The sequence below is a fragment of the Pseudorasbora parva genome, chromosome 15 (genome assembly GCF_024679245.1).
Source record: "Pseudorasbora parva isolate DD20220531a chromosome 15, ASM2467924v1, whole genome shotgun sequence".
In the NCBI taxonomy this organism is placed as follows: Eukaryota; Metazoa; Chordata; class Actinopteri; order Cypriniformes; family Gobionidae; genus Pseudorasbora; species Pseudorasbora parva.
The window spans coordinates 44366880-44381302 of NC_090186.1; the positions used below are offsets into that span (position 1 = coordinate 44366880).

The window sequence follows — 14423 nt, forward strand, 5'->3', positions numbered from 1 at the left end:
CGAATCGAATCGTTCGAAAAGAATCAGGTCAAACAAATATTCATTGGACTCTTTACTATGGCGAAGGCGTGTTGTTAATATTCAAAAACTCTGTTTTTTTTCTATTAGACGGTTACCGAGAACGTCATCGCTAGCGTTTGAATATTCAGTAGCAAATCCCTCGCGATAGGACGCTACCGTATTAATATTCATGATTTTCTTTGGGAGTCGATTCGATGCTTAATTTCATTGAAATTATCTCTGTTTCACTCTAAACTAAATGTTTCTTTTTTTAGATAAATAAATGTTTGTCACTGCCCTTGTTATATTTTCCAGATCGTGGATGGATTCTCTGCCGCACTTCGTCGGAACACTTCGCGAATCGATTCAATAGAATCTTTGCGGTCTAAAAAGATTCATTGGACACGTAATGTTTCTTCCGCGTTGCATCAGCATGTGTTTATTCCGATCAAACGCGAATGGTGCAATGCGTTGTGCGAACATGTGCGCTTTTCTGTAATCAATTCAAACTAAAGGTTTATTCATCAAACTCGTAACAATGCGGTATGCAATAATACATTGCCATGAAATTACTAAATGACGAGTTATAAAGATGAATCGTGTATAATGCAAGCGACGTGTAATGCTTTTAAATCAGAAAGTGTATGAAGAAGCTGGTGTAGATGTCAAAGGAACCACGTGAGGATGAGGGACTGTTACAAAAGGACTGCGCAGATCAAACACACACACACACACACACGACCTTTACGGGATTATGTCAGGGTTGCATTACACAATTTTATATATCAGAAGCATTAATAATGTCATAGGCAGGTAAAGCAGTTGGACGATGCATTTCGCAGACTTCCTTGCAGGATCAGTTGGAGGTAGGCTATAGATAAAGTGTGTTGTTTGCCAGGTTAAGTTCTTTATGGTTTGAGAGGATACGTGTTTGTACAGGCGTTTGTTTTTTGAGACGAGAAAATGTAGGCTATAATGCATAAAAGCAAATCAGTGTTTGCTTGTTTGCGCATAAAAGCAACTTTAAGGCACTCAAGGAATAGCCTATTTATTTATTATTTTTTACTATTCGACAGAAAGAGACAGGAAAAGAATTAAAACATGCAAAAGTTAATTGAAAATAATAATAATAATAATAATAATAGGAACAAAAAGAGACAAAATAAAAACAAATAAGTTGAAAAAAAGACTATTAAATAGTAAAACAGCAATCCACAATCCACTGTAAACACTAAAGCTCAAAATAATGAATTGGTTTGAGTAGAGCCAACTCAAATGATATAAATTAGTCCTAACTTATTAACTTTCATGAGTACTTTCTTTTCTATTGTGTTCTTAAAACTGACACATTTTAAGTCATCTGAACTGTTTCTTCATTTTGGGTTTCATGAACTTGTTTCTTTTCATTTAGATAAACTTAAATGTAACTGACACTGGGCTGGGATTTATATTTCCCAGCATGCTTTGCCGTGACACTCAAAGGGGAGAGTAAAAGCTAAAATTAAGTGTTATTATGTTTGTTTTTGTTTTTTAGTACAAGATTATCGTTAAGGTAGAGATTTAGTAGTGTTTAATGTTTTCTTATGCTAGTTAAGAAGAGTTTCTGTTATGTTGGGTTTTTTGTGTGTGTGTGGGGGGCTTTATCATAGTGATAAAAAGCATGAGCGTATAGTTTGAGAACAGATTTTGTTACATTTTCTGCTGTACTTATTTAGCAAGTGCGATGCTATTGCTACCAAAGCAATGTGTTATCAATTAGCAAGTTAAAGTTAGTCAAGTTTCCACTACTGAAAACATTTAAGTTGAAATTTTCATTTAAAGGTGCAGTGTGTAATATTTTTGAGGATCTATTGACAGTAATGCAATATAATATAAATAACTATGTTTTCAGTGGAGTATAAAGACAGTTTTTATTACCTTAAAATAAGCCGTTTCTATCTGCACACGACATGTGTCTCATTACAGTGAAGTTGCCATTTTGCGCCGCCATGTTTCTACGGTAGCTCTAAAGGGTCAAACTGCTCTCCAAAGCACTAGTCACTCTTTGCTGTCTCTGACAACAAAATTTTTGTCCTGTGTCAGCCACCGTAGCTTCTCTATGCGCTCCGAAAGGGAGGGGTGAACGGTGGGTGATTGCAATTCTCACCACTAAATGCTGCTAAAATGTACACACTGCACCTTTAAGACATTTCTCCTTATATGGAACATTTTTCAGGGTTTTTTTATTACCTTTTTTCTTATTACATATTTTAATCATCATAAATTAGGCAGCTTACACCCTCAGTATTCATCCTATTTCACCAGACATGGAAAATCCTTTTAAATTTCTTTTAGCAGACTCCTCCCCTAGTGGGCGGAGACATGAGTCATATGATAAATGCACTATTTTAGAATCAAAACTTTGTCCTAATTGTGACAAAAAACACACGCTTGGTCGGGGACTCAAGGTTACATAAGGTTACACATGGAACGTGAAAGGAAAACTCGAGATGCATCAGCGGGTGGATTTTTTTTAGCCGGCATCAAAACATTTTTTTTGTGATATCAACTTCAAATTTGGAACACAATTTGGTTAGGCATGGCTTTGATTTTTATTTAAAAAAAATTAGAGTAAAGGTTTTTTAGGCGTTTTTTTTTTTTTTTTTTTTTTTGTATAAATATAAATGTTTAGTATAGTGCATTTACTTTACACTAAATGTAAACTTCTTTTATTGAAGCGCCAAACATAGGTACTCCAAAGCATTCATGAATTACATTATCCATATACTGTATGTTTGGATAGTGCATTTTGCATTTTATGCTCAAAAATGTCAGTTAAGGGGTTAAAAATCTAGATCTAAATAGTAAGATCTATATAGACTTCCACTGTAGGGAGTATAGAGGCATGTACGCTTAATTTACAACATTATTAATTGATGTATGTGTAAACAATTATATAAAAACGGATGAATTGAAGGCATAGATATGATTTAATACATTAAAAAATAAAAAATTAGCCCTAGTGTTTAGAGACAGTGTTTCCCATAAACATTTTGGGCATCTCTCGAATCGAGTGAGTTTGTTTATGAAGAGTTTGAAAGGAACTGGGTTGAGAAACAATGATTAATGGTTTATTCAGCGCCCAAACCCAAACCTATTGTACATTTAGAAATCCATTCTGCATATCTATTATTTGGGGAATATAAACATACAAACAATTGATACTAGTGTGTGTCATACTTGCATGCATGATTATTATATAAAGCTGGACAAACTCGTCTTCATGTGAACAATTTAGTTTGATCTGCTGTTGTTTTTCAGGAGCATGTGGCGTGGCGGTCGGTTATCCGCTGGATACTGTCAAAGTAAACTTATTTTGCTTGTATTATTGGATGTATGGCTCTTAAAGGCACAATATGTAAGTTTTTTGGGTTAAGATATCCAAAAACCACTAGAACAATGCTATATATTTTGTTGACTTGTATACTGGTATTATCCCAAATGTTTCCAATGATACAGAAACTTAACCAGTGTAACGTCTTATCATTTCGTCGCCATTAAATGACGCCATATCCGTTTTAGCCTCGATTTACGGTTTTACTTCCGTGGAAACCGATCAGGCATAGTATTATGACACAGGTGAATTTAATACCACTGATGATCTCTTCATCTCCTGTTAGTGTGTGGGATATATTAGGCAGCAAGTGAACATTTTACCCTTAAAGTCGATGTGTGTGAAGCAGGAGAAATGGGCAAGTGTAAGGATTTGAGTGAGTTTGGCCAGATTGTGACGGCTAGACGACTGGGTCAGAGCATCTCCAAAACTGCAGCTCTTGTGGGCTGTTCCCGGTCTGCAGTGGTCAGTATCTATCAAAAGTGCTCCAAGGAAGGACCAGTGGAGAACCGGCCACAGGGTCATGGGCGGCCAAGGCTCATTGATGACCGCGGGGAGCGAAGGCTGGCCCGTGGGGTCCGATCAAACAGACGAGCTACTGGAGCTCAAACTGCTCCAGAAGTTAATGCTGGTTCTGATAGAAAGCTGTCAGAATACACAGAGCAGCTCAGTTTGAGGCGTATGGACCAGTCAGGGTGACCTCTGACCCCTGACCCCGCCGAAAGCACCAACAGTGGCACGTGAGCATCAGAACTGGACCACGGAGCAATGGAAGAAGGTGGCCTGGTCTGAGGAATCACGTGGATGGCCGGGTGTGAATCGATTCACTGACTCATAACGGTTCGAAGCTTTGTTCTGAAATCGGCCATCACTATATAAGTCGTTATTTAGTGTTTTTGCGCACTAACTCTATTCTGGCCTCTTCATCAATGATTGTAGAGCCGCTGTAGTGAGATGGGCTTTGTAACGACGTCTTTAGTGCCTTTATGGGTCTTGAGAGAGGAAATGACATTGGTGTCAATGAAGGCCTTTCTGAGCCATCGGATTTCAACACTAATATCTTCATCTGTGTGTGAAGATGAGCGGAGGTCTGACGGCTGGCCAACCACAGGAGGAATTAATCACACAATTTACAATTTTGGGGGAGCTAACCCTTAAACGATCTCTCCTTTCTCAGCTCCTCAACACTCGCTCCTGCTCTGCTTCACACTACAGTAACGTTTATAATCACATCCATCAACACGCTCAAACTATGCCTTTGTTTTGAATCGGCAACCTCTAGCAGACGGAAAACTTACATAGTGCACCTTTAACTTCAGACTTAAATGATAGTGATTTTTAATACCGGTACTTATAATAGCATCTGATCGTGTTGGTTTGACCCCCGCACAGGTCAGAATCCAGACTCAGAAACAGTTCACGGGAATCTGGCAGTGCGTCCGGATGACCGTCAAGAACGAAGGGGTGAGGAATTTACATTAGTGTTCAGTTTTCTGATTAATGCACCTGACAGCTGTGTATCTATCTCTGAGATACTACTAGTGTTTGTTCCTTTTAGTTTTAGTACTTTTTTTGCCATTTTATTAGAGTTTAAAAAAATATGTCTATATAGTTTTATACTTATTGTTTCCATTATACTATGGTAGTGTGCACAATCTAAATCTCACTGAAAGCTCATTTATTGAGATATCAACCTCAAAGTAGGAGCAGAACTTGTTTATATTTAAAGCTTAGCTTTTCTCACAGCTCTAGAGTAAAACGTGGTTTGGAAAATATATATTTCATATAAAAATAGTTTTTTGCATTTCACTATTTCTTAAAATTTCACTTTCTTAAACTTTTTTTCACTTCTAAAGCCCTATTCGGACGGGATTAGATTAACATGGGGACATGGGGGTAAAGTCATTTTACCTCAGGACGTCTGTAATATTAATCGCCAATTCGCACGGGATAAGACATCTCAGTAAAACTAGCAGAAGTGGGAGGAGTAACTCGCTTTACACACCTCCTTGACGTCATGTGTGTATGACGTTACCGTTATAACGTGAGCAAACACACAACCTGAGCGCCAGTCTGAACTCCGTCTCCAATATATGTGTGTGTGTTTTAATAAACAGTTAGGTCCAGTCTAACGATTCTGATTGGATTGTGTTGGTAATAGACACTTTCCTAGAGCTAAAATGTGTTGTGCCTCTAATAAGTGCTTTTGATCTTCTTTTTGCTTTAAATGATATGCGGAAAATACTGGACATTTTCCACAGATTTGTCCCACCACCTACAACGCAACCGAAAGCTTCAAGCGCCTCCAAGGTCGCAAAATGTGCTCTTTTTTTTACTTTTAAACAGGCAATGACGGAATTTTACCATACATTTTTACAGCAGGTCTATTCGAACGGGATTAGTGTTACCCTAGGTCATTTTTCCAGACCTTTTTACAGAAGGTAAAAGTCTCGGTAATCTTTACTGACATTGTCCGTAATGATTACCGAGATGGCGCATTCGGACGGGACTAAAATCACCGAGAACCTCTGGTTATAATTACTTTACCCCCACGTCCCCATGTTAATCTAATCCAGTCTGAATAGGGCTTAAGTGTCTTTTTAAAAAGAGTCCAAACTTCAGTCTGTGATGGAAATTCAAGATTTAAGTTAGACATGTAATTTTCAGGTTTATGCTCAAAAATTGAATAAGTAAATGGATTATAACTACTGCATAAATATAATGAAATACCATAAAATACAATAAAATAAAAACATTATCGAATTAAAATATAGCACATTCAGTTATTTGACAATACCAGAGGGTTAAATGAGAAATCTACATTATGTTACTAACTACTATTTGTGTCATGTAATTTGTGACCAGTAAGCAAGTAATTTTATTTATATCGCACATTTGCAATCAACAGACTTTGCTTTACAAAAATGAAAAGTTTGCAAGTACTGATGATCACCCTGTGAAGGGGTGAGGTAGTCTTGATTTATATAATGTTTAATGTTGATGATCATGTTATTTTACATATGCATATGATTACATGTTATTGCTTCTTTTACTTAGTCTTAAGCCCCGTTCACACCGCCAGCGACACGCAGCGACAAAGCGACATGATCCCATTCATTTCAATGGAGCGCTGGCGACTTCCGGCGACACGAGCGACAGTGACCGTTGGCGACAGAATGTGGGCGTGTCAAACGACACGAGACACGCGACAAAAGTTCAGAAATTTCAACTTTATGCAAACGAGAAGCGATTTTCGCGAGCGACAACCAATAGGAGTGAAGTCAGTGGAGTGCACGTGATCCGTCTGCTTTACTGCGGTGTCCGGAGGAGTTGTTGATATTAGCTTTTAGCAAGCCCCCTGTTCTTTATAATATGTCTCTGTGTAGCCTACATACAGAGACACATTTAAAAAAATGATGCATGGAAAAACGTGTCTGGGATTGTGGGGAAATAAAGTAAGTTTTGACTAAACTGCATGCAATATGGTCTACCTATTACAGTACAGTGTGTATGTATTCTAATAATTTGCTCTGTTCTGCAAAACACTAGTAATAAAAACGGTACTATAGTACAAATATATTTAATGACGTTTATATGCAACCCGTGTAGTGGGAACGCCCACTAGCGACATGAATCTCTGGCGCTGGCGACATGCAGTGACAAAATCGCTGGCGGTGTGAACGGGGCTTTACTCGTCTGTGTTTTGATCAGAAGATTCAGTAGCTACTCATTCAGAAGATGTGCAATAGCGCCCCCTAGAGTCTGACAGTGGAAACACGGAAAATCTGTTTTTGCCCTGCACTGTAAAAGTCCGTAAAAATAGGGAAATATGAAGGAAATTTCCGTTTTTTTTTTTTACCTGACCTGGTCATACTCAGCTCTAGTCAGAACATGAGTCTCCATTGGGCTGTGATTATGGGGCGTATTTCAACCGAACCAGGAAAGACCTCGATTGGACAGACCTACAGCCAATCAGAGCAGCGGAGCGACGCATAACATTAGTTGTCAAATGTCAACAGAACTCAACTGCACTGTGTTGCCAAGTCTGCCTATTGTGTCATTGGTCTGATTTCTCCGTGGCTTTGCTGCAGGTTCATGGCTTCTTTAAGGGAATGGCTCTGCCCGTCTCCACTATATCCATGACATCCTCCGTGGTGTTCGGCACGTACCAGAATTGTCTGCAGTGTTTGGCTCAGCTCCGTGGGATCGGCTCGCCTAACTCCAAGATTGACATCTTCCTGTCAGGTCTGGCGGGTGGAGTGGCTCAGGTGATGATGTACAGCAAATTCAATACAATATTTTATATTTTTACATTTAGAAAATGATGAATGAATAATGCGCATTGGGTGTTTTTGCCTTTTTATTCAATTTATAGAGGTGCTGGCTGTAAAGTGAATTATATATTCTATCGTAATATTGTAATACCATGGTATTTTGTGCTCGTAAAAAGAAAGAAAAATCATTCATTTGAACAGATTTACCTCACGGCATCCAGTGACATCGTTCCTGTCGTTATTATTATCAGAGTCTCTATTTTCACTAAGTGAATAGCCCGCTTCGTTGGCGGAGGATATTTACACTAACCATCTTGGGGACACTAACATTATGATCAAAGTTTTCAACTAAATATACAAATAAAATTAATGAATTAGGCCATATTTAATTCTATTAACTATAATACTGATCTGCCAGCATTGTCTCTCTATGATAAATTAAAATAAGCTGATAACATCACTGTTTACTCCAGAACGACTGTACAGCCAAATCTAATTCTGCTGCAGTATTGTCCTGTTTAACACTGAAGCTGCTCTGACACAATCGGCACTGGAAAAGAGCGATAGAAATAAAGATGACTGATTGATTGATTGAATGATTGATTGATTGATTGACAAGTCTCTCGGCAGCCAAGAATTTAGTTTCTTTTGGGTTTTCAATATTAGAGGATCAAAATTTAGTTTGCATCTTGTTTTTTGGTCTTCACTCATTAAGACAGTCAAATGCTTCGTTCCTGAATGAATCCGCCGTTTGAATGAATCGGTTGAGTGAATGATTCAATGACTCACTCATTAACACAATCAAATGATTATTTTCATTGTAAAAGCGCGATATAAATAAAGCTGATTGATTGCTTCTTCCTCAGATCTCTGTAATGTCTCCTGGCGATCTCGTGAAAGTGCGTCTCCAGTGTCAGACGGAGCGCAGATGCAGAGGGTTTAGTCACGGCAAACCGAAATACAGCGGGCCGATCCACTGCCTGCTCAGCATCGCTAAAGACGAGGGCATTCTGGGGCTTTATAGAGGAGCTCTTCCTCTGGCCCTCAGGGATGGGCCATCCTTCGCCACATACTTCCTGACCTACAACACACTGAGTTCAAAACTCACTCCGGCCGGGCAGAGAGAGCCAGGTAAACACAAACCCTTCCTCATGATCATATCTGAGACTACTCTTACACAGCAAAATCTGGGTTTTGGAATAAACTCCCTGGTAGTTAAAATCAACTCAAGCGGAGTGTACAGCACAGGCCAGAAGTTTGGACACGTTACTATCTGCAATGTTTTTGAAAGAAGTTTCTTCTGCTCATCAAGCCTGCATTTATTTGATCAAAAAATAAAGATTGTGATCTATTATTACAATTTAAAATATTTGGACACATCCTTGCTGAATAAAATTATTGATTTATTTCAAAAAAAGAAAGAAAAGAAATGACTGACCTGTATAGTATATTGTTGTTACAAAAGATTTCTATTTTTAAAACATTTGCTTCTTTTTTTTTTTAAAGCTACACTGTGTGATATTTCCCCCCATCTAGTGGTGTAAAGGTATATGACCATCCAGTGAATAATAGTTTCTGTTCCTCTCAATTTCGATTTCGTTTCAACTCCTACGGTGGCTGATTTAGTCATGGCTTCCAGTTCGACCTCTTCGGTGAGTGTTGCTTTAAGTGATGAGGTTACTTTTGAAAACTATTATAATTTGCAGTTATTTAATTTGCCAAATGATCTATGATCAAATTAATCTATGTAAAATGAATAATAGTTTTACGTTTTTGTTATTTTTTACCAGTTCATTGCTAACATCAGCTATCAGGTTCCCAGACGAATGCAAGCTAATCTTAGTAAAGGAACTTTTATCAGTGCTATCGTTATTCTGTATATTGTACGACATCACTAGCGTAAGGCAAACAAATTATAATGCAATTAAAATATTAATCTCATGTTATCCGTCATAGTACACGGATTTATGTTATAAGGTAAACAATACTTATTCATCATTGACGCGAGGAAAACTACCCTAGACGTCGTTCTAGTGTTATGCACAGCACACCATGATATAATTAGCCAAGCAACAATAAAACTTCCAATATACACAAATAGGCTGAATTAATATTACCTGTCGAGAAGAAAGCAGGCAACGTCGGCGTCCTTTTTAAAATCGTTGCTCCTCATGAGCTCTTTATCTTGGAAAAGCCACTCCAATATTTACTTTTGTCTTGTTGATTTGCCCGTTGCGTTGCCGTCTTAATTCTCTTTTCCGCTTCCTTGGCGACTCTGATACATATCCCGCAATGTTACTAGGTCCCCGACCCGAGTCGAATTCGGTAATCAATGCCGGGATGTGGTTGCTTTCACACAGAAGGCGGCCCGGCAATGCTCCGGGAATATTGCGGGTCCGACGTGCTGTGAAAGGGGCTTAAGAGTGATCCTCCATCATCATATAGCAGCCTCAAGCAATCCTCCTCTTCACATTCGACACGGTGCCATCGAGTGTAAAAACGCGAAAAGCGAAGCTTGAATTTACGGGTATGTCCCTCTTTGGCTACTGTACTTTCAATATGGAGGAGCAACATGGCGATCGGCATTCGAACCCTCAACACTTATGTGTTTTCAATGGTTTATTATAAAATTACGAGAATACTTTATTACTTGAAAGAAGTAAAATACATTACTGAGCACATCTATTTTTGAAAGAACTAAGTTATTTTAGCTAAGAATAAACCAAAAAAGTTACACAGTGTAGCTTTAAACTTTTTATTCATCAAAGTATTATAAAAGTATCACAGGTTATGAAAAAATATTAGTCAGCAGAACTGTCTCCAACACTCGTAATGAATCCTCACCTGAGAATGATTTCTGATGATCATGATCACTGAAGACTGGAGGAACCATCCTGAACATTCAGCTCTGAGCACAGAAATAAATCAGCATTTAAAGGAGAATAAAATGAAAACAAATTATTTTAAATTGTAATAATATATCACAATATTTAAAAAAAATTCTGTATTTTTGATCAAATAAATGCAGGCTTGATGAGCAGAAGAAACTTCTTTCAAAAACATTACAGATAGTAGTGTCCAAACGTTTGGTCTGTGCTGTACGTGCGTGACCATCAAATAGACTCCAGCACAGAGTTAAAATAACGAACTAATTCGGATTGCGAGTCAAACTGCTGAAGTCACGTGACTTTGGCGATCCGAATCATGAATCGATTCACTGACTCATAACGGTTCGAATCTTTGTTCTGAAATCGGCCATCACTATATAAGTCGTTATTTAGTGTTTTTGCGCACTAACTCTATTCTGGCCTCTTCATCAATGATTGTAGAGCCGCTGTAGTGAGATGGGCTTTGTAACGACGTCTTTAGTGCCTTTATGGGTCTTGAGAGAGGAAATGACATTGGTGTCAATGAAGGCCTTTCTGAGCCATCGGATTTCAACACTAATATCTTCATCTGTGTGTGAAGATGAGCGGAGGTCTGACGGCTGGCCAACCACAGGAGGAATTAATCACACAATTTACATTTCTGGCTGAACTAACCCTTTAACTAATAATGAACAGAGGATACTGGGAAATTAAGTCCAAGATGGTAGGCGTCCCAAATCTTGGTCCTGGAGGGCCACAGAGTGTATCTCCGACCCCAATCAAACACCTGAACCAGTTAATCAATGCCTTTATAGGCCCTATAATATTGATTAGCTGGTTCAGGTGTGTTTGATTGGGGTCGGAGCTAAACTCTGCAGGACAGTGGAGACAATTGGGGACTCCTGGTCTATGGAAATGAGGCTGCCATCTGCTGGTACATAAGAGTACCGCAGCTGACATGTTACACTGCAAAAAATGCTTTTCTTACTTATTTTTGTCTTGTTTCTAGTCAAAATATCTAAAAATTCTTACATTTAAGAAACATTTACTAGACAATTAAAAATTATTGTCTTGTTTTGGGAAAAATAACTCAAAATGAAGAGAGTTTTTGCTTAAAATAAGATAAATAATCTGCCAATGGGGTGAGAAAAATAATCTTGTTTTCTGTTTGAATTAAGATTATTTTTCTCACCCCATTGGCAGATTATTATCTTATTTTAAGCAAAAACTCTCTTCATTTTGAGTTATTTTTCCCAAAACAAGACAATTACTTTTGCTTGTCTAGTAAATACTTCTTATTTTAAGAATTTTTAGATGTTTGGACTAGAAACAAGACAAAAATACTGAGTAAGAAAAGCATTTTTTGCAGTGCAAAGATCAAGTTGTGGATCTTTTCTCCTGTTGATGTTGTCAGAGTGGGCCGCGGTGCTGTTTTCCGGTGGAGTGGCGGGGATAGCCGGCTGGTCTGTCGGGACGCCCATGGATGTGATTAAAGCCCGTCTGCAGATGGACGGCGTGTGCGGGGAGAAGCGATACCGAGGACTCGCTCACTGCATCACCGAGACCGCGCGGAACGAGGGACCGGGAGTTTTCTTCAAGAGTCTCGGGATAAACTGCCTGCGGGCGTTTCCCGTTAACATGGTGGTGTTTGCCGTGTACGAGCTCAGTGTCCGTGTGCTCCGATCCGCGCCGCTCGATACGCTCTTATGAACACGGCATCAACGCACAAGACTGAACCATAACACACTCTACCCCAATAACACTTTTTTTTTTAACTTTAAGATATTTTGCATGACATGAGAATATGTTAATATGAATATGTTTTTGTTCAATATAATATTTTGCACAATATATTATTTTGTGCTGTCTTTAATGTACTAGAATAAGAATAAATGTATTACCATTGTGATAATAATGAGAAACAAACAAACAAATAACCAAAACATGAAGAATGTCATATTTTGCCCCTATATATATATATATATATATATATATATATATATATATATATATATATAAACTCACCTAAAGGATTATTAGGAACACCTGTTCAATTTCTCATTAATGCAATTATCTAATCAAGAATGAGAACATGGATCCATCATGCCTTGTTCCCACTGTGCAGGCTGGTGGTGGTGGTGTAATGGTGTGGGGGATGTTTTCTTGGCACACTTTAGGCTCCTTAGTGCCAATTGGGCATCGTTTAAATGCCACGGCCTACCTGAGCATTGTTTCTGACCATGTCCATCCCTTTATGACCACCATGTCCCCATCCTCTGATGGCTACTTCCAGCAGGATAATGCACCATGTCACAAAGCTCAAATCATTTCAAATTGGTTTCTTGAACATGATGATGAGTTGACTGAACTAAAATGGCCGCCACAGTCCCCAGATCTCAACCCAATAGAGCATCTTTGGGATGTGGTGGAACGGGAGCTTCGTGCCCTGGATGTGCATCCCACAAATCTCCATCAACTGCAAGATGCTCTCCTATCAATATGGGCCAACATTTCTAGAGAATGCTTTCAGCAGCTTGTTGATCAATGCCACGTAGAATTAAGGCAGTTCTGAAGGAGAAAGGGTCAAACACAGTATTAGTGTGTGTTCCTAATAATCCTTTAGGTGAGTGTGTTTTTAAGATGGTTGAATGCAGTTTTACAGATGCTAGAAGTATAGCTTTCAAATGAGAGACTGGTATCGACGAGCACACCATGGTTCCTCACTGATGACGAGGGCTTGACAGAGGAGAGTGTTAGAAAGTATTCTAGGTTACTACTTGTGGAGCTTTCCTGTCCAATAATTATAAATTCTTTTTTTCTGAATTAAGTTGCTGGAAATTATAAGTCATCAGATTTTTTTTTATCAGCTATACATTCCCTTAATCTTGTGAATTGGTCAGTTTAATCAGGGCTTGAAGAAATATTGAGCTATATAAACATAAATATATCATCAGCATGACAATGAAAACTAACGCCATGCTTCCTAATGGTATCTCCCAGTGGTAGCATATACAGGGTGAAGAGCAAAGGTCCTAACACTGAGCCTTGCGGTACTCCATACTGAACTTGTGATCGGTGTGATATCTCTTCATTTACTGCTACAAACTGATAATAGTCAGATAAGTACGATTTAAACCATGCCAATGCAATTTCACTAATGCCATAATCATTTTCAAGTTGAAGCTTTATTTTTGATTAATTAGGCTACTGTATAGAATAAATACCTAGGGTTGTGTTTTCTTCTAAGAGAGTCGAGAAATAAGCAGATCTAGCAGTTTTTACGGCCTTTTTGTATGCAATCATGCTCTCTTTCCACAAATTGCGAAAAACCTCCAGTTTTTTTTTTCCTGCTGCGCTCCATTTTTCTGGCTGCTGTTTTAAGGGCCCGAGTGTGCTCGTTGTACCTTGGTGTTGGACTGTTTTCTTTAATCTTCTTTAAGCACCGGGGAGCAGTAGTGTCTAAAGTGCTGGTAAAGAGAGAGTCATTAGTTTCTGTTGCATCATCAAGTTCCTCTTGGCTATCTGGGATGCTGAGGAGATGGAACTGATGAGGAAGATTATTTACAAAGCAATCTTTAGTCGTAGCGGTTATAGTCCTGCCATATTTGAAGAGAGGGGACGGCTTTGCAACCTTAGCCAAATTAAGAATACATGATACTAGGTAATGATCTGAGATGTCATCGCTCTGCTGCTAATTTCAACTGTATTAACATTTATTCCATGTGACAGTATTAGGTCTAAAGTATGATTATGGCAATGAGTTGGTCCTGATACGTGTGGTCTAACTCCAATAGAGTTTAGAATGTCGCTAAATGCCAATCCCAATGCGTCTTTTTCATTCTTTACATTGATATTAAATTGACCAACAATTAGGACTTCATCTGCAGCCAGTACTAACTCTGATAGAAA

General features: G+C 38.5%; 1 protein-coding gene across 3 annotated transcripts; it reads left to right on the forward strand.

The window, feature by feature from the left end:
- The first annotated feature begins 437 nt into the window (after window positions 1-437).
- Window positions 438-12502, forward strand: slc25a47a (solute carrier family 25 member 47a). 3 transcript variants are annotated; one of them, XM_067418314.1, is made up of 6 exons: window positions 438-866; window positions 3301-3344; window positions 4766-4837; window positions 7465-7641; window positions 8514-8778; window positions 11929-12502. In XM_067418314.1, exons 1-6 carry the CDS (start codon window positions 830-832, stop codon window positions 12222-12224), a joined length of 891 nt encoding a protein of 296 aa, XP_067274415.1. In that variant the 5' UTR covers window positions 438-829; the 3' UTR covers window positions 12225-12502. The 3 variants fall into 3 exon arrangements, with proteins under 3 accessions (XP_067274415.1, XP_067274416.1, XP_067274417.1); XM_067418315.1 differs by lacking the exons at window positions 3301-3344; window positions 4766-4837 and having other exon boundaries at window positions 439-866; XM_067418316.1 differs by lacking the exons at window positions 438-866; window positions 3301-3344; window positions 4766-4837 and adding an exon at window positions 7247-7370.
- Window positions 12503-14423: the final 1921 nt, after the last annotated feature.

Coding starts and splice junctions, on each gene's coding strand:
- slc25a47a (XM_067418314.1), top strand. CDS start 830: ATGCATTTCGCAGACTTCCTTGCAGGATCAGTTGGAG. Junction 867..3,300: donor CCTTGCAGGATCAGTTGGAG/GTAGGCTATAGA, acceptor GTTGTTTTTCAG/GAGCATGTGGCGTGGCGGTC. Junction 4,838..7,464: donor TGACCGTCAAGAACGAAGGG/GTGAGGAATTTA, acceptor GCTTTGCTGCAG/GTTCATGGCTTCTTTAAGGG.